General features: G+C 42.9%; 1 protein-coding gene across 3 annotated transcripts; it reads right to left on the reverse strand.

The window, feature by feature from the left end:
- Positions 1-2,222: 2,222 nt before the first annotated feature.
- On the reverse strand, positions 2,223-19,019 carry pias4b (protein inhibitor of activated STAT, 4b). 3 transcript variants are annotated; one of them, XR_008753211.1, is made up of 14 exons: positions 18,061-19,019; positions 16,816-17,016; positions 16,354-16,651; positions 15,999-16,083; positions 15,363-15,404; positions 15,100-15,190; positions 14,907-15,008; positions 14,667-14,772; positions 14,461-14,534; positions 10,554-10,714; positions 6,810-6,946; positions 6,513-6,625; positions 2,791-2,968; positions 2,223-2,638 (listed from the first exon to the last, which is right to left on the reverse strand). XR_008753211.1 is itself a non-coding variant. In XM_055866625.1 (13 exons), the coding sequence occupies exons 1-13, from the start codon at positions 18,085-18,087 to the stop codon at positions 2,843-2,845; spliced, it is 1,563 nt and encodes a 520-aa protein (XP_055722600.1). In that variant the 5' UTR covers positions 18,088-19,019; the 3' UTR covers positions 2,223-2,842. The 3 variants fall into 3 exon arrangements, 2 of the variants coding, with proteins under 2 accessions (XP_055722600.1, XP_055722599.1); XM_055866625.1 differs by having other exon boundaries at positions 2,223-2,968; XM_055866624.1 differs by lacking the exons at positions 2,223-2,638; positions 2,791-2,968 and having other exon boundaries at positions 4,946-6,625; positions 18,061-19,017.
- Between the last annotated feature and the right edge of the window lie 6,420 nt (positions 19,020-25,439).

The raw sequence follows: 25,439 nt of genomic DNA on the forward strand, positions 1-25,439 counted from the left end.
TTACAGTCAGAGAGGTCCATCCTACATTTTTATACAGACTGCGATGAGTCATAAAATTGTCCCCCGTGATAAAACGTATTGCGGAATGGTAGACTGCGTCCAAGGGTTTCAAAACAGGTTGACTCATGCATGTAAACAATATCCCCAACATCCAATACAGGGAGAAGCGTGTTTTGAACAATCTTTCTCCGAATTTCAATACTGAGGCATGACTTATTTTGATATAAAAAAACTCTTGGATCTTAGCTTCTTAGTCAGATTTTCTATATGCGTTACTAAGGACAACTTGTCATCAATCCAGACACGTAGGGATTTATATGCAGGTCCTCAGGGTCAACATTTTGTGACCCAGAGAACAGCATGAGCTTGGTTTTACTTGTATTTAACACTAATTTAAGATCTGTAAGTGATTTCTGAATTTAATCAAAGTCATGCTGAAGTTCACGAATGGCCTCCTGCACTGAGGTGGCACAGGACCACAAAACTGTGTCATCTGCATAGAGATGAATGTTACAACTATTAAGTGTTTCCTATGTCATTAACATACAAGGTGAACAATAATGCACCCAAAATCGAACCGAGGAACACCTTTTTCAATCTCAAGAAATTCAGATTTAACCTTTGTCAAGATGGCCTGAGTGCTGTCACTAAGATAATTCTGAAACCGTAAACAGGCTGTATATCCCAGGCCTATTTTTGATAACTTCTTTAGCAAAACAGAATCTTCAGCAAAACAGAATGATCAACAATGTCGAACGGCTTTGACAGGTCAATGAACAAGGCAGCACAGCATTTTTTAGCATCCAAGGCATTGACAAGATCATTAACAACTAGAGTGGTTGCTGTGATAGTACTATGCCCAGGCCATTTGGAAGACCCATTTGCGACCAAGCTTTAACTTCCTGACTGATGTCTTGAGGTGTTTCTTCCATATATCCACATGTATATCCACATCATTCCTCATGAAGCCATTTATTTTGTGAAGTTCACCAGTCCCTCTTGCAGCAAAGCACCCCCACAACATGATGTTGCCACCCCCGTAATTTACGGTTGGGATGGTGTTCTTTGGCTTGCAAGCCTCCCCCTTTTTCATCCATACATAGCGATGGTCATTATGGCCAAGCAGTTCTATTTCCGTTTCATCAGACCAGAGGACATTTCTCCAAAAAGTACTATCTTTGTCTCCATGTGCAGTTGCAAACCGTAGTCTGTCTTTTTTAAGGTGGTTTTGGAGCAGTGGCTTCTTCCATGCTGAGCGGCCTTCAGGTTATGTCAATATGGGCCTCATTTTACTGTGGATATAGATACTTTTGTACCCGTTTCCTCCAGCATCTTCACAAGGTCCTTTGCTGTTGTTCTGGGGTTGATTATCACTTTTCGCACCAAAGTGTGTCTCCTTCCTGAGCGGTATGACGGCTGCATGGCCCCATGGTATTTATACTTGTGTACTATTGTTTGTACAGATGAACGTGGTACCTTCAGGCATTTGGAAATTGCTCCCAGGGATGAACCAGACTTGTGGAGGTCTACAATTTATTTTCCTGAGGTCTTGGCTGATCTCCACATGATGTCAAGCAAAGAGGCACTGATTTTGAAGGTAGGCCTTGAAATAAATCCTCCAATTGACTCAAATGATGTCAATTAGCCTATCAGAAGCTTCTAAAGCCATGACATCATTTTCTGAAATTTTCCAAGCTGTTTAAAGGCACAGTCAACTTAGTGTATGTAAACTTCTGACCCACTGGAATTGTGATACAGTGAATTTTAAGTGAAATAATCTGTAAACAATTGTTGGAAAAATTACTTGTCAAGTACAAAGTAGATGTCCTAAATGACTTGCCAAAACTTTAGTTTGTTAACAAAAAAGTTGTGAAGTGGTTGAAACACAGGTTGGAGTCATTAAAACAAGTTTATGTAAACTTCTGACTGCAACTCTCAATCAGTGCAACCTGTTGAAGATAAAATGGTACGCTTAAGCCCTATGCTATCTGATAGGACAAGCTACAATTTAGCGTTCTGTCGCATGCAAGAAATCAAAGATTTTAAATGGACTTATGTTCACCAGTATGGCTCCCATAACTTATAAATGCCTCATGAGCTAAGTTGAACTGTCTCATCAGAGCCCAAAATATAGGCTTGTTTTACTCCTTGGTTTGTAAACAATGTAATTGTAAACATTGTATAGCCTCAAAACATGGTGAAAACTATAATTTTGTTGAGTCATGGTTTACCGAAACAGCTTTGTTGCAGGGTGGGCGCTTTTACTGCAGATTGCCCCTTTAAATCTAAAATAGAAAGTGATATTTCTAAATTTCTTAGTAGATTAACACAATATAGTTATAAGGTTGAACTCCTATTTTAAAGGGATAGGAAGGGTTGGCTGTGCATTTGGCCAATGAGAAGCGTTCCACATTTAATCCACCCACTTATGAAAATCTAAATATCAAGTCATTTTTTTGGTTTATATGCAACAACAAAAAAGGAATAAAAAAAACAAACAAGCAATTAACATTTTTATTCAGCTTGATGGTTCCGGGTGGCATTGATTGATCCGTTTCCCATTTGTCAGATTTTTTTTCTTCATGTATTTTGGGTACAACCAGTAGCTTAAATAGTTGCATGTAGCTTGACTCCCCTCCTGAAAAAAATAATAACTTGAAATCACGCTTATGGTTAATGGCCTACTGAGTACTTCGAACATGTCCTTTGTGTACAACATGAAGTGTGTAGGCTACACCAGGGCTGCGTTTCAAACACATCAAAGACACACCCTCCTCCACTTACCCTCACCTTATGCCCTTGGGGGAATCCCCACAGCCATCTTTGCCATCGGTCCAAACAATTAGCCAAGCAAGGGAAGTTGGCAACGTAAGACCCTCAGCCCTCCCTCTGAGTTTGTGTGTACAACTCTATTCACTCCGGGGCTTGAAAACGCCCCATACATCAATTTGTGATGATTGTACATCCGCTAAGAAAAAAGTCAGACAAAACTTTAAATCAACATCAATATGGAGAAGTCAACATACAAGTGTAAATAAAAATGGATGTAAATAAGTTAGAAAATGTGCTACTAATGCACGAAGGCAAACGCGTATCATAAAAGTAATTATGTTTGGTTAGCTTTTGGAAACGTTAGCTAGCACATACAACTTTCCCTAACATCACACTTATACACTAATTTTCGATGTACCTGATATCGTCAGATGGATAGCAATCGATGTCTGCGGATGAGTTGTCTTCTAGCCAAGATATTAAATTATAATTGACTGTAGCGCATATAAAGCACACTGCTACCGGTGGTTCCATGATGACTGAGAACACAACCATGGGGCGAACGAGTGACACATTCAAAATTAACTATTTATTCCGTTGCCCCTTGCCCTGTAAGTGTCAACTCATCATAGGTCATAATGCCGGTGTCTACTTAATTTGAGGGTTGAGGGTGTGTCTTTTACGTGTTTGGAATGCAGCCCAGACAAAGTAATTCAGTGCTGATCAAAGCGCCTGCGGAGCACCGAGCTACGTAAAAAGAAATCCCGCACATGCGCAGGAATCTCTATTTTTTGCCACCGCAAATCGAGTTAGTGAAAAAAAAGATCAGAATTGTACTGCCTGTGTAAAGCCACAGTGGTAAAGTCTCCAAATTTCAACAGAATTCCATTATGTATCCTGAAGTACTTATCAACCTAGGCCAGGGGTTCTCCAACAGAAGTTTACCCATTTTACCCGTTTACCCATTTACCCGCCATCGATAAAAGACAGTACTGTGCAGCCGTCTTCATCGATCTGTCCAAGGCTTTTGACTCTGTCAATCACCATATTCTTATCGGCAGACTCAGTAGCCTCGTTTTTCCTGATGACTGCCTTGCCTGGTTCACCAACTACTTTGCAGACAGAGTTCAGTGTGTCAAATCGGAGGGCATGTTGTCTGGTCCTCTGGCAGTCTCTATGGGGGTACCACAGGGTTCAATTCTCGGGCCGACTCTTTCTCTGTATATATCAATGATGTTGCTCTTGCTGCGGGCGATTCCCTGATCCACCTCTACGCAGACGACACCATTCTGTATACTTCTGGCCCTTCCTTGGACACTGTGCTATCTAACCTCCAAATGAGCTTCAATGCCATACAACACTCCTTCCGTGGCCTCCAACTGCTCTTAAACGCTAGTAAAACCAAATGCATGCTTTTCAACCGTTCGCTGCCTGCCTGCACCCGCCCGACTAGCATCACCACCCTGGAAGGTTCCGACCTAGAATATGTGGACATCTATAAATACCTAGGTGTCTGGCTAGACTGTAAACTCTCCTTCCAGACTCATATTAAATATCTCCAATCCAAAATCAAATCTAGAATCGGCTTTCTATTTCCCAACAAAGCCTCCTTCACTCACGCCGCCAAACTTACCCTAGTAAAACTGACTATCCTACCGATCCTCGACTTCGGCGATGTCATCTACAAAATAGCTTCCAATACTCAGCAAACTAGATGCAGTTTATCATAGTGCCATCCGTTTTGCTACTAAAACACCTTAAACCACCCATAACTGCGACCTGTATGCTCTAGTCGGGTGGCCCTCGCTACATATTCGTCGCCAGACCCACTGGCTCCAGGTCATCTATAAGTCTATGCTAGGTAAAGCTCCGCCTTATCTCAGTTCACGATAACAACACCCACCCGTAGCACGCGCTCCAGCAGGTATATCTCACTGATCATCCCCAAAGCCAACACCTCATTTGGCCGCCTTTCCTTCCAGTTCTCTGCTGTCTGTGACTGGAACGAATTGCAAAAAAATATATAATAATAATAAAAAAAATAATATATATATAAAAAAAAAAATTAATAATTTTTTTAAAATTTAAAAAAAATAAAATAAATAATCGCTGAAGTTGGAGACTTATTTCCCTCACCAACTATAAACATCTGCTATCTGAGCAGCTAACCGATCGCTGCAGCTGTACATAGTCTACCTACCTCATCCCCATACTGTTTTTATTTATTTACTTTTCTGCTCTTTTGCACACGATCATCTGATGATTTATCACTCCAGTGTTAATCTGCTAAATTGTAATTATTCGCTCCTATGGCCTATTTATTGCCTACCTCCTCATGCCTTTTGCACACAATGTATATAGACTATTTTTCCTACTGTGTTATTGACTTGTTTATTGTTTACTCCATGTGTAACTGTGTTGTTGTCTGTTCACACTGCTATGCTTTATCTTGGCCAGGTCGCAGTTGTAAATGAGAACTTGTTCTCAACTAGCCTACCTGGTTAAATAAAGGTGAAATAAAAATGTCATTTTACACTAAATTAAATTATAATTATTTTATTATACCTACACAACATGTGTTAGGGTAACATTTTTATTACTATTTCTGTCTTTCCTATGCACCCGCAATAACAATCATATTTTGCCATCAATATGCAAATATAGCCTTTGCCCGTCTCACTAGCCTACAGCAGTGGTAGTCATTGCCTAGCATATTGGCAGCTCGCCCAGGGGATCTCGCCCACGGGGTCCTCGCCCAGGGGGTCCTTTTCCATTAAAGTTTGAGAACTCCTGATCTAGGCCTATCCATCTACCAATTTTATTCTTATTATACTCCTCCACAATATCTTGAACTTGACTCAAAACATGTGTTTTAGGAGGGTGAAAATCATTTTTATTAGAAATTGGTATTACAAAAAAGCATTAAATACATTAACATGAGTACATTTACATGCACAACAATTAGATATTAAACAGATTATGACAGTAGGCAATGTATGGAAATAGTCATGTAAAAACATTACTCTGCTCATCTTAAAAATGGCTTCAGGTCAAAATTGAAGTAAGCTTACACCGAATAAAACACCTGATTTTTAGAGCAATCTTTGGAATTATTAGGACTTGTAAACAATTTAATTGGCATTCCAGCAACGCATCTGATCTGTGCATGTGCCAGCACCAGTAGTGCAACCCTTCCTCTAATGCGCGAGTGAAGTGAGTTCGGAAAAACTGAAAATATTAATCTTAGAAATAGTTTTCACATACACACTTTATACTGTATGTCCGAACCTCAGCATCAAATAGGCTTCACAAAAAACAAGGTTACTGTGGTTACCCGATTTCAGATGTGTCAATCTACACAGGATTATTAGGGAAATCGTTCTTCTTGCAAAGCATGTAGGCCTAAACGTTTTAAAACAAACTATTATATCAAATCTAGCTATCCCCAATAATCGTAGTATTGTGTGCATGTAACCATGCTCAATAATTGTGAGTTAAGTTTCTAGACTCTTGGGACTGCTCAGTAACCATTGCCTCTTAGGCTATTTATTTTTTTCTGACCACTGGACCTGAAAGGTCTGTGTCCAGGTTAACTGTAAACAAACATACACATTTTACCTCTGCGCCGACATGTGTTGTACTGTTAATCTCTGTGATGGATTTATCATTGATGACCATACAGAACCTTGAGCAACTTCATGAAACCCGTTCCTGTCGGGGAGGTCATCGTTATGGCGCACCTTTGTGACCTCATCAGCCTCGTCCTCAGATGACTCCTGCGTAAGGTCCACAGTGACGACTTCCTTTGACACGGCTCTGGTGGTTGCAGTCACACTACTAGCACTACAGGCCTCTGTTGGAGAGAGATGAGGGTGAAAGCACTGCTAACCCACGCCCGTACTCTGAATTGAGATCCAAGCGCTAACTCAAATTTCCTCCTAAGTGTCCCTTTCACATCGGTGACTGATTGATGCAAAACCGAGTTGAGACAGCTATTATCGCAACTCTGAATCTGTGATCTCTGTTCATAGTCTCACCCATCTTCTCCAACGGTGCCGATGGCTGTGTTGTCCTGCTCACGCCATCTATAACAAACCTCCAAGAGCCGTCAGCCAGGTATTCTACCTCTGTATTGTCCTGAAAGCCCTCCAACGCCAGGATCACTGTCAGTAGCCTGCATATACAGTTAAAGTTGGGAGTTTACATACACTTAGGTTGGAGTCATTAAAAATAGTTTTTCAACCACTCCACAAATTTCTTGTTAACAAACTATAGTTTTGGCAAGTCGGTTAGGACATCTACTTTGTGCATGACAAGTAATTTTTCCAACAATTGTTTGCAGACAGATTATTTCACTATCACAATGGGTCAGAAGTTTACCTACAGTCGTGGCCAAAAGTTGAGAATGACACAAATATTAATTTTCACAAAGTTTGCTGCTTCAGTGTCTTTAGATATTTGTCAGATGTTACTATGGAATACTGAAGTATAATTACAAGCATTTCATAAGTGTTAAAGGATTCTATTGACAATTACATGAAGTTGATGCAAAGAGTCAATATTTGCAGTGTTGACTCTTCTTTTTCAAGACCTCTGCAATCCGCCCTGGCATGCTGTCAATTAACTTCTGGGCCACATCCTGACTGATGGCAGCCCATTCTTGCATAATCAATGCTTGGAGTTTGTCAGAATTTGTAGGTTTTTGTTTGTCCACCCGCCTCTTGAGGATTGACCACAAGTTCTCAATGGGATTAAGGTCTGGGGAGTTTCCTGGCCATGGACCCAAATTATCGACGTTTGGTTCCCCGAGCCAATTAGTTATCACTTTTGCCTTATGGCAAGCTGCTCCATCATACTGGAAAAGGCATTGTTCATCACCAAACTGTTCCTCGATGGTTGGGAGAAGTTGCTCTCGGAGGATGTGTTGGTACCATTCTTTATTCATGGCTGTGTTCTTAGGCAAAATTGTGAGTGAGCCCACTCCCTTGGCTGAGAAGCAACCCCACACATGAATGGTCTCAGGATGCTTTACTGTTGGCATGACACAGGACTGATGGTAGCGCTCACCTCGTCTTCTCCGGACAAGCTTTTTTCCGGATGCCCCAAACAATCGGAAAGGGGATTCATCAGAGAAAATGACTTTACCCCAGTCCTCAGCAGTCCAATCCCTGTACCTTTTGCAGATAGTCTGTCCCTGATGTTTTTCCTGGATAGAAGTGTCTTCTTTGCTGTCCTTCTTGACACCAGGCCATCCTCCAAAAGTCTTCACCTCACTGCGCGTGCAGATGCACTCACACCTGCCTGCTGCCATTCCTGAGCAAGCTCTGTACTGGTGGTGCCCTGATCCCGCAGCTGATTCAACTTTAGGAGACCGTCCTGGCGCTCTCTGGACTTTCTTGGGCGCCCTGAAGCCTTCTTCACAACAATTGAACCTCTCTCCTTGAAGTTCTTGATGATCCGATAAATGGTTGATTTAGGTGCAATCTTACTGGCAGCAATATCCTTGCCTGTGAAGCCCTTTTTGTGCAAAGCAATGATGACGGCACGTGTTTCCTTGCAGGTAACCATGGATGACAGAGGAAGAACAATGATTCCAAGCACCACCCTCCTTTTGAAGCTTCCAGTCTGTTATTCGAACTCAATCAGCATGACAGAATGATCTCCAGCCTTGTCAACACTTACACCTGTGTTAACGAGAGAATCACTGACATGATGTCAGCTGGTCCTTTTGTGGCAGGGCTGAACTGCAGTGGAAATGTTTTTGGGGGATTCAGTTCATTTGCATGGCAAAGAGGGACTTTGCAATTAATTGCAATTCATCTGATCACTCTTCATAACATTCTGGAGTATATGCAAATTGCCATCATGCAAACTGAGGCAGCAGGCTTTGTGAAAATTAATATTTGTGTCATTCTCAAAACTTTTGGCCATGACTGTACACTAAGTTGATTGTGCCTTTAAACAGCTTGTATTTTTTTATTTTTTTTTATGACTTTAGAAGCTTCGGTTAGGCTAATTGACATAATGAATCAATTGGAGGTGTACCTGTAGATGTATTTCAAGGCCTACCTTCAAACTCAGTGCCTCTTTGCTTGACATCATGGTAAATCTAAAGAAAATAAGCCAAGACCTCAGAAATAAAACTGTAGACCTCCACAAGTCTGGTTCATCCTTGGGAGAAATTTCCAAACGCCTATAGGTACCACGTTCATCTGTACAAACAATAGTATGCAGGTATAAAACCATGGGACCACGCGGCCGCCATACCGCTCAGGAAGGAGACGTGTTGTGTCTCTTAGAGATTAACATACTTTGGTGCGAAAAGTGCAAATCAATGGGGACAAAGATCGTACTGTTTGGAGAAATGTCCTCTCGTTTTATGAAACAAAAATTTAACTGTTTGGCCAAAATGACCATCATAAGGTTTGGAGGAAAAAGGGGGAGGCTTGCAAGCCAAAGAACACCATCCCAACCGTAAATTACAGGGGTGGCAACATCATGTTGTGGGGGTGCTTTGCTGCAAGAGGGACTGGTGAACTTCACAAAATAGATGGCTTCATGAGGAATGGTGTGGATATATATGTGGATATATTGAAGCAACATCTTAAGACATCAGTCAGGAAGTTAAAGCTTGGTCACAAATGGGTCTTCCAAATGGATAATGACCCCAAGCATACTTCCAAAGTTGTGGCAAAATGGCTTAAGGACAACAAAGTCAAGGTATTGGAGTGGCCATCACAAAGCCCTGACCTCAAATCCTACAGAAAATGTGGCCAGAACTGAAAAAGTGTGCACGAGCAAGGAGGCCTACAAACCTGACTCTGTTTCACCAGCTCTGTCAGGAGGAATGGGCCAAAATTCACCCAATTTCTTTTCGGAAACTTGTGGAAGGCTACCCGAAACATTTGACCCAAGTTAAACAATTTAAAGGCAATGCTACCAAATACTAATTGAGTGTATGTAAACTTCTGACCTACTGGGAATGTGATGAAAGAAATTAAAGCTGAAATAATTCTCTACTATTATTCTGACATTTCACATTCTTAAAAGAAAGTGGTGATCCTGACTGACCTAAGACAGGGAATTCTTACTGGGATTAAATGTCAGGAATTTCAGGAAAAACTGAGTTTAAATGTATTTTGCTAAGATGTATGAAAACTTCCGACCTCAACTGTAGCAGAACACCACACTTCATTATCATAAATGTAGGTGATGCCGACTTTTGGCCAAGTCTCCGTTCACAAGAGTATCTACAGGCCATTATAATACAGTGTACCACAACTGGCGGCGGATTTGCATCCTACAATTTGACAGATTTCTACATTTTAGGCTCAAAAGAAGCACGTTTTCCGTGACCGTGGGAAGGCAACTATAGATTTCACTGTTTTGTATGAAAGGGAGGGAGCTGCAGAATAGCGGTGGGGCTGGGATTTGTACTCAAACTGGAGTGGTGTATACCGCCATGTGCATCCTTAAAAATTGTGGGTAACATGGGTTCATGGTCGGCCTATCAAATATTTTAATTTAACATGGAAACCAACAAGTGCCATGGACCCGTGGAAAATTGGCATTGCATTGAGTTTAGTTAATCATATCCAATAATTGACTGTCTGTGGGTGCAGCTAGTGAGAGGCGCATACAGTTTACTTTGTTCTGTCAATACAATAATAATGCTATGATAATGAAACCACAGATTACATCAATCACCATAGAGACCAGAGAGTCATACAGAGATGCCAAAGGGCAGGGTGCCGGTATTTAAATATATGATACACAATTACCCATCGATAGTTAGCTGGCTGTACGGAACTGGCTCGTGACACACTGGGCAGGTCCAGGTGGGCCTCTTCTCATTCATCTGCAGGTAGAGCATCCCGTCGAAGCACTGGAGGTGTGCGCACTTACGCCCCCTGCAGGGCACTGACAGACGCATCTTCCCCAGCTTGTAGACAGAGGAGAACAGAGGTGTATTCATTCTACCAAACAGTTGCAAAACTAAAACAAAAGTTTATATTGGACAAATGTAGGTAGGTTTCGTTTGCTTCTGTTTAAGAAACGTTTTGCAACAGAATCGGCGGAATGAATACACCCCTGGGCAGAACTTTGTGGAACCTTCAGATAGAAATACGGTGTGTAGAACACACATACCTCTGACACGTACAATAAACAACCATGTCAGCTCTATTCATGACATTTCTATCTGCAGTGTTCCACAACTTTTGCCTATAGAATGTGGCTCATGGTTGAAAATGACCCTGAACACCGATGTACTGCACTATCAGATGAACCAACCCCAAACCAAACACTAATCTACCGCAGGATCAGATGATCCAACCCCAATCTACCGCAGGATCATATGATCCAACCCCAATCTACCGCAGGATCAGATGATCCAACCCCAATCTACCGCAGGATCAGATGATCCAACCCCAATCTACCGCAGGATCAGATGATCCAACCCCAATCTACCGCAGGATCAGATGATCCAACCCCAATCTACCGCAGGATCAGATGATCCAACCCCAATCTACCGCAGGATCAGATGATCCAACCCCAATCTACCGCAGGATCAGATGATCCAACCCCAATCTACCGCAGGATCAGATGATCCAACCCCAATCTACCGCAGGATCAGATGATCCAACCCCAATCTACCGCAGGATCAGATGATCCAACCCCAATCTACCGCAGGATCAGATGATCCAACCCCAATCTACCGCAGGATCAGATGATCCAACCCCAATCTACCGCAGGATCAGATGATCCAACCCCAATCTACCGCAGGATCAGATGATCCAACCCCAATCTACCGCAGGATCAGATGATCCAACCCCAATCTACCGCAGGATCAGATGATCCAACCCCAATCTACCACAGGATCAGATGATCCAACCCCAATCTTGTGCAGGATCAGATGATCCAACCCCAATCTTGTGCAGGATCAGATGATCCAACCCCAATCTTGTGCAGGATCAGATGATCCAACCCCAATCTTGTGCAGGATCAGATGATCCAACCCCAATCTTGTGCAGGATCAGATGATCCAACCCCAATCTTGTGCAGGATCAGATGATCCAACCCCAATCTTGTGCAGGATCAGATGATCCAACCCCAATCTTGTGCAGGATCAGATGATCCAACCCCAATCTTGTGCAGGATCAGATGATCCAACCCCAATCTTGTGCAGGATCAGATGATCCAACCCCAATCTTGTGCAGGATCAGATGATCCAACCCCAATCTTGTGCAGGATCAGATGATCCAACCCCAATCTTGTGCAGGATCAGATGATCCAACACCAATCTACTGCAGGATCAGATGATCCAACCCCAATCTACCGCAGGATCAGATGATCCAACCCCAATCTACCGCAGGATCAGATGATCCAACCCCAATCTACCGCAGGATCAGATGATCCAACCCCAACACCAATCTACCGCAGGATCAGATGATCCAACCCCAACACCAATCTACCGCAGGATCAAATGATCCAACCCCAACACCAATCTACCGCAGGATCAAATGATCCAACCCCAACACCAATCTACCGCAGGATCAGATGATCCAACCCCAATCTTGTGCAGGATCAGATGATCCAACCCCAATCTTGTGCAGGATCAGATGATCCAACCCCAATCTTGTGCAGGATCAGATGATCCAACCCCAATCTTGTGCAGGATCAGATGATCCAACCCCAATCTTGTGCAGGATCAGATGATCCAACCCCAATCTTGTGCAGGATCAGATGATCCAACCCCAATCTTGTGCAGGATCAGATGATCCAACCCCAATCTTGTGCAGGATCAGATGATCCAACCCCAATCTTGTGCAGGATCAGATGATCCAACCCCAATCTTGTGCAGGATCAGATGATCCAACCCCAATCTTGTGCAGGATCAGATGATCCAACCCCAATCTTGTGCAGGATCAGATGATCCAACCCCAATCTTGTGCAGGATTAGATGATCCAACCCCAATCTTGTGCAGGATCAGATGATCCAACCCCAATCTTGTGCAGGATCAGATGATCCAACCCCAATCTTGTGCAGGATCAGATGATCCAACCCCAATCTTGTGCAGGATCAGATGATCCAACACCAATCTACTGCAGGATCAGATGATCCAACCCCAATCTACTGCAGGATCAGATGATCCAACCCCAATCTACTGCAGGATCAGATGATCCAACCCCAATCTACTGCAGGATCAGATGATCCAACCCCAACACCAATCTACTGCAGGATCAGATGATCCAACCCCAACACCAATCTACTGCAGGATCAAATGATCCAACCCCAACACCAATCTACTGCAGGATCAAATGATCCAACCCCAACACCAATCTACCGCAGGATCAGATGATCCAACCCCAATCTACCGCAGGATCAGATGATCCAACCCCAATCTACCGCAGGATCAGATGATCCAACCCCAATCTACTGCAGGATCAGATGATCCAACCCCAATCTTGTGCAGGATCAGATGATCCAACCCCAATCTTGTGCAGGATCAGATGATCCAACCCCAATCTTGTGCAGGATCAGATGATCCAACCCCAATCTTGTGCAGGATCAGATGATCCAACCCCAATCTTGTGCAGGATCAGATGATCCAACCCCAATCTTGTGCAGGATTAGATGATCCAACCCCAATCTTGTGCAGGATTAGATGATCCAACCCCAATCTTGTGCAGGATCAGATGATCCAACCCCAATCTTGTGCAGGATCAGATGATCCAACCCCAATCTTGTGCAGGATCAGATGTTCCAACCCCAATCTACTGCAGGATCAGATGATCCAACACCAATCTACTGCAGGATCAGATGATCCAACCCCAATCTACTGCAGGATCAGATGATCCAACCCCAATCTACTGCAGGATCAGATGATCCAACACCAATCTACTGCAGGATCAAATGATCCAACCCCAACACCAATCTACTGCAGGATCAAATGATCCAACCCCAACACCAATCTACTGCAGGATCAAATGATCCAACCCCAACACCTATCTACTGCAGGATCAGATGATCCAACCCCAACACCAATCTACTGCAGGATCAGATGATCCAACCCCAACACCAATCTACTGCAGGATCAGATGATCCAACCCCAACACCAATCTACTGCAGGATCAGATGATCCAACCCCAACACCAATCTACTGCAGGATCAGATGATCCAACCCCAACACCAATCTACTGCAGGATCAGATTATCCAACCCCAACCTACTGCAGGATCAGATTATCCAACCCCAACCTACTGCAGGATCAGATTATCCAACCCCAACCTACTGCAGGATCAGATTATCCAACCCCAACACCAATCTACTGCAGGATCAGATTATCCAACCCCAACCTACTGCAGGATCAGATTATCCAACCCCAAGCCTAACCTTGACCATTAGATCAGTGTTTCGTAATTCTGTTCCTAGGTACCCAAAGGGGTGCACATTTTTGTTATTGCCCTAGCACTACACACCTGATTCCACTAATCAAAGGCTTGATGATAAATTGATTAGTGAATAAGGACAAAAAGTGCACCCCTTTGTCTATAGATCGATACATTTAATGCATTAAATGGATTGGACAGTCATAATCAACTTCCTGTCAGTCAGTTCAATTTATGTTTCAGTCTGCTGAAGGAATTGTTGCCCTTTGCAGCTGAGGGATAAGTGGCAAACTCTTACCGGACATATAAGGGACACTTGTAGTCCTGTTGTGGTCACCTCACATTCTGGGTCGAAAAGCAGCTTCTCCTGGACTACAAATACCAGAGAGCATCAACTCAAGCTGGGTGCTAATACACAATATGCCAGTGGTCTTTTTGCACTGTATTTGTGTGCAATAAAGGCAAAAATAGTGTGTGCGCTTCTGTGTGTGTTGCCATACTCACTGCGCTGTCTGCAGAATGTCAGACTCTCCACTGATTGGCTCTTCAGTTGACTGAGGAGGTCTGAGGGGGACAGCACCTTCACCAGGTACACAGCCACAGAGTACCTCTACATAAACACACACACGCTAGATCTTGCCTAGGCATTTTCAAGACTACACTCCTTATGCATAGAATACAGAATTGAAAACAAAATCCTTAAAATAATAATGAAAGTAAAGATTAAAAGGGAAGACTACTTACTTTGCAACATCTCTTCCACCAGACATATAAATGAAATGAGGGGAGGAGGCCGGGAGAAACTGCTGGGGTTATGTTGATGGGTGTACAGTGTCTGTGAAGTTCCTGTCCCAGCGCATCGGAAGGACAGTGAAGAATGATTGGTGAAGAGACCACAACATTCTCAGTTCAACATTTAACAGCTTCTGGTGCTTACCGGTAAGGGTATGCATTTCTGATTAACTTTGATGGACAGGCATGGTGGGTATTGATCCTCCTCGTACCCAAGACTCTCTGTGAAGCAGAATCTGAAAGAGGTCAGAGGTCAGTCGGCCAGCCTTTGGCATAACGGACAGAAGTGGCGACATCGTTAGAACTGATGAGCAGGTACATAAGCTCTTGGTTAGTGGTTAGAGAATGTCGTAGTCCAGTCCTTTCTAGTGATGACCGGCAGGCTCCTACAGGCTCCATCCTACTCACCTGAGAACCACCTGGACACTCGGCACACCTGGTCGCAGCTCCCTGTGGATACATACGCAGATCTCAGAATGAGTGTGCTGGTAGTAGTTTTGTAAACATAAACAATATTATGGTGAGTTTGAGTGAATTCTGTGGGTGCATTCGTAAATTCCCTCTGGCTATCTACTCTCGTCTGAGTGTGCCAGAGCGCAGGATAACTGATTCATTTACGAACACTCTATACTCGTTGAATATTGCCGTGTCAGTAAACTTTGGTAAAAAAGCATCATTAAATTGTTGCCAGCAGCACAGTTACAGTCACCAACGCTCTGGATAACATGAAAACAGCCTAACCAGCTCTGCTAGGGAGAGTAAAATGGTCAGAGTCAGATGTTCTCTCATTTGTGTCTGGAAGAAGCAAGCAAGCGAGCCAACTTTAGTCAGGTAGCTTGGGTGCTTGACTGCCGTTGTCAGAACGCACGAATCAACCCTACTCCTCGGCCAGAGTGTACAGTGTGCGCTCAGAAAGCGCTCGGAAATTATTAACAGACAATCTGACAAAGTTCTGAATTTACGAATGTCCAGAGCACTGAGCGCACCGTGGGACTCCAGAGTGAATTTACAAATGCACCCTGTGTAGTAAGAAAATGTGCTGACTTGCAGTTTCTGTTCTGCTCCACTTGCTTTGGCGTCAGCATGAGGATGAACTCCTGGTTTTGCATGTCGGAAAAGAAAGAGCCCACTGGATGGACACACAGGGAGAACCTCAATTGCATACTCCTCGCCTCCATCGCAAAACCCATTGGATGTGAAAAAGTCTCGGACTTTCTCAAAACCCATTGGAGAAGGCGAGGAGAGAAGAGGCGAGAAGTATGCAATTTAGATTCTCCCACAGACAACATCAGTTGGAGAAGAGAAACTGTCATGTCAAACAATGACAAACCTCAATCCAGCCCCAAGATTAAGAGATAAATATTCAAGTTTCACAAAGGAAACAATAAGGTCAACCTACCCAGTTGTGTGGGGGGTAGGACTGTCCCCAGGGCTTGGTAAAAGGGAAGGGGTACCATCTGGAACAACCTAGGGTCGTGTGTCTTGCTTATGTGCTGTGTGTGGTCGCGTGTCAGATTGTTTATGTGCCGTGTGGGGTTGTGCGTCAGATTGTTTGTGCGCTGTGTGGGGTTGTGTGTCAGATTGTTTATGTGCTGTGTGGGGTTGTGTGTCAGATTGTTTATGTGCTGTGTGGGGTTGTGTGATGGCTCCACTGCCGGCGCCACAGTCTGCTCCTCCTGGGGGCTTCCAAGAGTCGTCTAGTTGGCATGAGATTGTCAGAAAATATAAAATCATTACACTGCCAGCAACACAATTTTGAGACAGGCAGACTATAAAACAGCATTATTCCCGTTTCTCCTAAGGTGAGAGAAAAACAGGAATTCCTGATCTATATTGGGGGAAAATTCCATGTCTGACTCACCTGTCTGCTGCCAGGAACTATCTGGTCGGAGTAGCGTTCCTGGTAGAGCTGGCGCACGACTGTGAGCAGGTGGGGATTGCACTGGGTCTGTATAACCCCCACAGCCCTCACTAGCAGATTGGACTTCAGACCACTCTTGGTCTGGCCCATGGCAGCCATTAGAGAACGTAGCTCTGTGACACGGAGATGCGCCAACAACCTCTACAGGAGAGACAGAGGCACTAAATGAAACTGATTCTACTGATTGCAAGGTGACTCTTAAATGAACACTGCAGAACAGCGCACCAAATTGTACTCTATTAACGTCAGTATCACAGCAGGGTGTGTTTGTTGACTAGTTGTCAATCAAGCAGCCAAATGCCTTGTTCAAAATTAGTTAGAACTCAGAAACACCAACTTCTGAGTGTTCAAGACAACTGTGGGAACTCCCCCATCAAAAAATTACAAAAATAAGGAGCTTAGACTGGGAAAAATCATTTAACGGTCATCTAACTCGGAATTCCAAGTGGGGAACTCAGGCCTCTTGCCACATTCACGTAGTAGTCGGAACTAGGAAACTCTGAAATGTGACTTGCTAACCCCACTTCATATTAATCTAAATAATTTTCACGTGTTTCCACGAACGTAGTCTGATTAATCAGGCTGTAATACACAATTCATTGATATATACAGCCTGAAAATCCCCAAATCTTGTAAATGTTTCTTACAAGTCAGAATGTTGAATACAATTACATTTAAAATGTACTCTACACGTCTGTGGGTTTTGTCCTTCTGCTGCTCTAAATTTAAGACCATATGTAGGCATACGGTTATGTTTGGCTGAGAACTCATTTTACATTCGATATTCAGATTTCAATAAAAAAATTAAGGTGTGGATTGTTCTCCATCCTCCCTTGATTCAGAATATACTATTTCCATTGTCTAGGCATGCTTGGTTCAATAGATATTGACGAGAGAATCCAATATAAAACTAATTTTACCTTGTTACCTAACCATATACCTACATCTCTCTAAAAAGTCTGGTAAATAATACTTTCCTGCAGAAGGACAAACCGCACAGACAACCTGTATAGGAAGTTTACATTTAATTTAATCATTCTGGCTTGTAAGGAACATTTACACAATTTTGCACACGTCTCAGGCTGTATATACCGAATTAAGTGTATTACAGCCTGATTAATCAGACTACCATGAGCACTGCTTGTTTATCTAGAGCATTTATTGACAATGCCAAATGTTACTTACAATTGCTTCTGCTATGTCCCCAGCCATTTGAAATTACTTTAAGATTAGAAGAGTGACACCGACAGATCAGAAAAATTAACGGTAAATCAACACATCAGGTGCACTTGATTGATTGGCTCGCCATGTGTGTCAAGGTCGGTCGAGATGTTGGTTGTGTTCCCCTGCTCAGAAGTTGTTTGCATCAACCATCCAAGTGTTGTAAGATCTGGCAGGCGTCAGCAACGCCTGGGCAGATAACGTGGCGGAGTCATCGCGATGCGGGCTGCATTCTGCTGGAGAATTTGCATGCATCAACCATGATGTGCAGTTGACTCGAGAGCCATGATTTGTTTCTCAGAGTGACTTGTTTATTTTAGTCGTTCGTTTGACCTGCTGGCATACAATGGATGAAGCACGAGTTTCCGACTTGTAATTCCGAGTTGGATGACCGTTAAAAACGATTTTTCAAATCGAGCTCGTTTTTTCACCGAGTTCACAGTTGTCTTGAACGCACTGAAGTCGGGGGTCGGAGATATCCTATGCCGCGTTCTCCGACTTCCGACACCAGAGCGTTCAAGACAACTGAGAAGTCGGGGGAAAAAACGAGCTGCGACTGAGAAATCGTTTTGAACGGTCATCCAACTCGGAATTCCAGCTCGGGAATTTAGGCCTCTTTCCAGTGCTCCGACTGTCCGACCTGAAAATCACTGACGTCATGATTTGACCTCGTATTTGTCCGAGTTCCCAGTTGTCGTGAAAGCACCACTAGTTCCGAGTTCCCGAGTTGTGAATATGAATGTAATTATTAATATGTATGAATATGAATGTATTGTTTATATTTTGAAATAATTATGGGTATGACTAATATACTTCACTATAAATTGTCAAACGCGAAGTGTTTAGAGCGTTGGGCCGGTAACCAAAAGGTTGCTGGATCGAATCCCCGAGCTGACAAGGTAAACATTTGTCGTTTTTAAATGTAACCTTTATTTGAACTATGCAAGTCAGTTAAAAAACAAATTCTTATTTACAATGACTGTCTACCGTCAAGGCAGTTAACCCACTGTTCCCCGGTAGGCCGTCATTGTAAATAAGAATTTGTTATTTAACTGACTTGCCTAGTTAAATAGGTTACATTTAAAAAATGTAATGTTAGACTGGTCAGCACATTTGGAATATACATATTATATATAGGCTAACATACATTTTCTGCATAAACGTTAGATTGCCTGTAGGTCCTATTAAAATAGTTACGCTTACGTAATCAAAATAAGCATATTTTTATTTAATCATCAAGCCATTGGTGCTTGCAAAATTTAAATGACATGGTTGATTGGATCTGTAATCTCATGTCATTTCAATGTTGTAAATGTCAATGTACACTCTGTGATTATATTAATGAATGTTCAGAATAACATATTCATGTTAAAAACGAAAAGCTTTGCTCCTTTCAGCAGCATTAGTCAGTGGGTCGTTAGAAACCACTAGATGGCGCCAGGTCATTATAAACGAAGTGGCTGATTGCGCCTTAACGATTTCCACCATAAACAATCTCTATAAACCATTTCATTAACTCATATTTTTGTCATCTACCCTCAGTAGACTACAGAAGACAAGGAACTTCTCATCACATTGAAAAATATTTTTATCATTTTTATATATATCAGTGCCTTTGGAAAGTATTCAGACCCATTGACGTTTTCAACATTTTGTTATGTTTAAGCCTTATTATAAAGTGGATGAAATAAATAAAAATCCTCAGCAATCTACACACAACACCCCATAATGATAAAGTGAAAACAGGTTTTTCGATTTTTTAAAAATTAATAAAAAATAAAAAACAGAAATACCTTATTTACATAAGTATTCAGAACCTTCACTATTACACTCGAAATTAGGATCAGGTGGATCCTGTTTCCATTGATCATCCTTGAGACGTTTACACGACTTGATGGGAGTCCACCTGTGGTAAATTCAATTGATTGAACATGATTTGGAAAGGCTACACCTGGCTATATAAGGTCCCACAGTTGACAATGCATGTCAGAGCAATAACCAAGCCATGAGGGCGAAGGTATTGTCCATAGAGTTCCAAGACAGGATTGTGTCGAGGCACAGTTCTTGGGAAGGGTACAAAAAAATATTGTTTAAAAAAACTGTTTAACATGGCGCCGGAGAAGAAGGCTGACGTTTTACGTGTCCCCAACCAATTGTGTTTTTTTGTTCGTTTCTCTGCGTTGTTTGTAACTAATTGTTTTTAGTTATTTGTACATAATGTTGCCGCTACCATCTCTTATGACCAAAAAATAACTTGTGGACATCAGGACTGCGATTACTCACCACGGACTGGCAATGAGTCTGACGAACACGATGTAAATTATATACTGCTCTCGGGAACATGCCCAGATCCTCGTGATTTGCATGAAGAGAAGGCGGAGAAAAAGGGTCCAAAGGGCGGGCTGCCTTCTGAGAATTCATAGGCGATCGAATAAACCCCCACTTCCTTCCAATCTGCTAGCAAACGTGCAATCTTTGAAAAATAAAATAGATGATCTACACGGAAGATTAAACTACCACCGGGACATTCAAAACTGTAAAATCTTATGCTTTACTGAGTCGTGGCTGAACGACGATACTATCAACATACAGCTGGCTGGTTATACGCTGTACTGGCAGGATAGAACAGCGGCTTCTGGTAAGACAAGGGCCAGTTGACTATGTATTTTTGTAAATAACAGCTGGTGCACGATATCTAAGGAAGTCTCAAGCTATTGCTCGCCTGAGGTAGAGTATCTCATGATAAGCTGTAGACCACACTATCTACCTAGAGAGATTTCATCTGTATTTTTCGTAGCTGTTTACATAACACCACAGACAGAGTCTGGCACTAAGACCACATTGAATGAGCTGTATTCTGCCATAAGCAAACAGGAAAACACTCACCCAGAGGCAACGCTCCTAGTAGCTGGGGACTTTAATGCAGGGAAACTTAAATCTGTTTTACAAAATTTCTATCAGCATGTTAAATGTGCAACCAGAGGGAAAAAAACTCTAGACCACCTTTACTCCACACACAGAGACGTATACAAAGCTCTCCCTCACCCTCTATTTGGCTAATCTGACCATAATTCTAGCCTTCTGATTCCTGCTTCAAGACAAAAGTTAAAGCAGGAAGCACCAGTGACACGATCAATAAAAAAGTGGTCAGATGAAGCAGATGCTAAGCTACAGGACTGTTTTGCTAGCACAGACTGGAATATGTTCCGGGATTCTTCCGATGGCATTGAGGAGTACACCACATCAGGTTTTGGCTTCATCAATAAGTGCATCAACATCGTCGTCCCCACAGTGACTGTACGCACATACCCCAACCAGAAGCCATGGATTACAGGCAACATCCGCACTGAGCTAAAGGCTAGAGCTACCGCTTTCAAGGAGCGGGACTCTAACCCGGAAGCTTATAAGAAATTTCGCTATGCCCTCTGATGAACCATCAAACAGGCAAAGCGTCAATACAGGACTAACATCGAATTGTACTACGCTGGCTCTGACACTAGTTGGATGTAGCAGGGCTTGCAAACCATTACAGACTACAAAGGGAAGCACAGCCGAGAGCCGCCCAGTGACACAAGCCTACCAGACAAGCTAAACTACTTCTATGCTCGCTTCGAGGCAAATGACACTGAAACATGCATGAGAGCACCAGCTGTTCCGGAAGACTGTGTGATCACACTCTCTGCAGCTGATGTGAGTAAGGCCTTTAAACAGGTCGACATTCACAAATCTGCAGGGCCAGACGGATTACCAACTGACAAGTGTCTTCACAACATTTTCAACCTCTCCCTGTCTGAGTCTGTAATACCAACATGTTTTAACCTTTTACGGGGGCAGCCCGACACCGGTACACTTATGACAACATCCAGCTCAAAGTGCAGGGCGCGAAATTCAAAATCTATTTTTTTTAAATATTTAACTTTCACACATTAACAAGTCCAAGACACCAGATGAAAGGTGCACATCTTGTGAATCAAGCCAACATGTCCGATTTTTAAAATGTTTTACAGGGAAGGCAAAATATGTAAATCTATTAGCTAACCACGTTAGCAAAAGACACAACTTTTTCTAACTCCATCAGTTTCTTACTCCATCAGGTGCTATCACAAATTCGACCAAATAAAGATATAAATAGCCACTAACCAAGAAACAAATTCATCAGATGACAGTCTGATAACATATTTATTGTATAGCATATGTTTTGTTCGAAAAATTTGCATATTTCATGTATAAACCATAGTTTACATTTCAGCTACAATCCGAAATTGCACCGAAAGCAGACAGAATATTTACAGACACCAACGTCAAATAGCTAATTACTCATCATAAAACATTTCAGAAAAATACATAGTCTGCAGCAATTGAAAGACAGGCATCTTGTGATTCCAAACAATATTTCCGATTTATTAAATGTTTTACAGCGCAAACAAAATGTATCGCTATATTAGCGTAGCTACAATAGACAGAAATAATTGGGCGCCCACGGCCAGTTCACATGCACGACAGATATATGAAATAACATCATAAAATGGGTCTTACTTTTGCTGATCTTTCATCAGAATGTTGAAGAACGTGTCCTCTGTCCAGATGAGTCGTTGTTTCGATTCAGAATGGCAAATGTCCCTCTTCAATTAGCATTGGCACTAGCCGAGTGGCATAAATTTCTCCAACGTAAACACAGTCAGAGGACGGAACACGGCAAAACTCCCGAATAAAGTTTCAATAATCTGATTAAACTATATTGAAAAAACATACATTACGATGATATGGTCACATGTATCAAAAAAAAATCTAGCCGGAGACGTTAGCCGTTCGTTATCAAGGCAAAACAGAAGTCAATCCCACTTCCTTCAGAGTACCGGAAGTGGACCGTCACGTCAAAGAAATAGTTTTTTTCCCACCACAGACCAAGAGGAGCAAAAAAAAATATTCTCTGACATCCTCCATACACCAATAGGAAGGCGTATAGAGTGTCAGCAGACTCCTAAGTGTTAAGACCATGTATAGGCATCAATTTGAAAAGAGCATCGATTTCTGACATTTCACTTCCTGGTCAGGAAAAGTGCTGCAGAAGGACTTCTGTTTCACTCAGAGAAATAATTCCAACTCTTTTAGAAACTAGAAAGTGTTTTCTATCCAAAAATAATAATAATATTCATATTGTACGAGCAAGATTTGAGTAGGAGGCCGTTTGAAATGGGCACGATTTCACTGGCTACTCAACACTTTGCCTTGCAGCCATAAGAAGTTTTAAGCAGACCACTATAGTCCCTGTGCCCAAGAACACTAAGGTTACCTGCCGAAATGACTACCGACCCGTAGCACTCACGTGTGTAGCCATGAAGTGCTTTGAAAGGCTTGTCATGGCTCACATCAACACCATCATCCCAGAAACCCTAGACCCACTCCAATTTGCATACCGCCCCAACAGATCCACAGATGGTGCAATCTCTATTGCACTCCACACTGCCCTTTCACACCTGGACAAAAGGAACACCTATGTGAGAATGCTATTCATTGACTACAACTCAGCGTTCAACACCATATTGCCCTCAAAGCTCATCACTAAGCTAAGGACCCTGGGACTAAACTCCTCCCTCTGCAACTGGATCCTGGACTTCCTGACGGGCCGCCAACAGGTGGTAAGGATAGGTAACAACACATCTGCCACGCTGATCCTCAACACATGGGCCCCTCAGGCCCCTCCTGTACTCCCTGTTCACCCATGACTGCACTGCCAGGCACGACTTCAACACCATCATTAAGTTTGCCGATGACACAACAGTGGTAGGCCTGATCACTGACAATGACGAGACAGCCTATAGGGAGGAGGTCAAAGATCTGGTCATGTGGTGCCAGGACAACAACCTCTCCCTCCACATGGTCAAGACAAAGTAGATGATTGTGGACTACAGGAAAAAGAGGACCGAGCACGCCCCCATTCTCATCAACGGGGCTGCAGTGGAGCAGGTTGAGAGCTTTAAGTTCCTTGGTGTCCACATCACCAACAAACTAACATGGTACGACAAAACATATTCCCCCTCAGGAGACTGAAAAGATTTGTCATGGGTCCTCAGATCCTCAAAAGGTTCTACAGCTGCACCATCGAGAGCATCCTGACTGGTTGCATCACTGCCTGGTGTGCCAAATGCTCGGCCTCCGACCGCAAGGCACTACAGAGGGTAGTTCGAATGGCCCAGTGCATCACTGAGGTCAAGCTTCCTGCCATCCAGGACTTCTATATCAGGCAATGTAGGAGGAAGGCCCTAGAAATTGTCAAAGACTCCAGCGACCCTAGTCATAGACTGTTCTTTCTGCTACTGCACGGCAAGCGGTACCGGAGCGCCAAGTATAGGTCCAAGAGGCTTCTAAACATCTTCTACACCCAAGCCATAAGACTCCTGAACATATAATCAAATGGCTACCCAGACTATTTACATTTCCCCCCCTTCTTTTACACTGCTGCTACTCTCTGTTGTTATCATCTATGCATAGTCACTTTAATAACTCTACCCACATGTACATATTACCTCAACTAACCGTTGGCCCCGCACATTGACTCTGTACTGGTGCCCCCCTGTGTATAGTCTCGCTATTGTTATTTTACTGCTGCTCTTTAATTACTTTTTACTTTTATTTCTTATTCTTATCCATATATTTTTTAAACTGCACTCTTGGTTAGGGGCTTGTAAGTAAGCATTTCACTGTAAGGTCTACACCTGTTGTATTCGGCGCATGTGACCAATAAAATTTGACTTGATTTGAAAATGTCTGCAGCATTTAAGGTCCCCAAGAACACAGTGGCCTCATCATTCTTAAATCGAAGAAGTTTGGAACCACCAAGTATCTTCCTATAGCTGGCCGCCCGGCCAAAATTATCAATCAGTGATGAAGGGCCTTGGTCAGGGAGGTGACCATGAACCCGACGGTCACTCTGATAGAGCTCAAGAGTTCCTCTGTAGAGATGGGAGAACCTTATAGAAGGACAACCAACTCTGCAGCACTCCACCAATCAGACATTTATGGTTGAGTGGCCAGACGGAAGCCACTCCTCAGTGAAATACACATGACAGCCCGCTTGGAGTTTGCCAAAAGGCACAAAAAGACTCTGACCATGAGAAACAAAATTCTCTGGTCTGATGAAACCAAGTTTGAACTCTTTGGCCTGAATGCCAAGCATCATGTCTGGAGGGAGCCTGGCACCATCGCTACGTTAAAGCATAGTGGTGGCAGCATCATGCTGTGAGAATGTTTTTCAGCGGCAGGGACTGGTAGACTAGTCTGGATTGAGGCAAAGATGACCGGAGCAAAGTACAGAGAGATCCTTAATGAAAACCTGCTCAAGA

This window comes from Salvelinus fontinalis, chromosome 17, assembly GCF_029448725.1.
Source record: "Salvelinus fontinalis isolate EN_2023a chromosome 17, ASM2944872v1, whole genome shotgun sequence".
NCBI lineage: Eukaryota > Metazoa > Chordata > Actinopteri > Salmoniformes > Salmonidae > Salvelinus > Salvelinus fontinalis.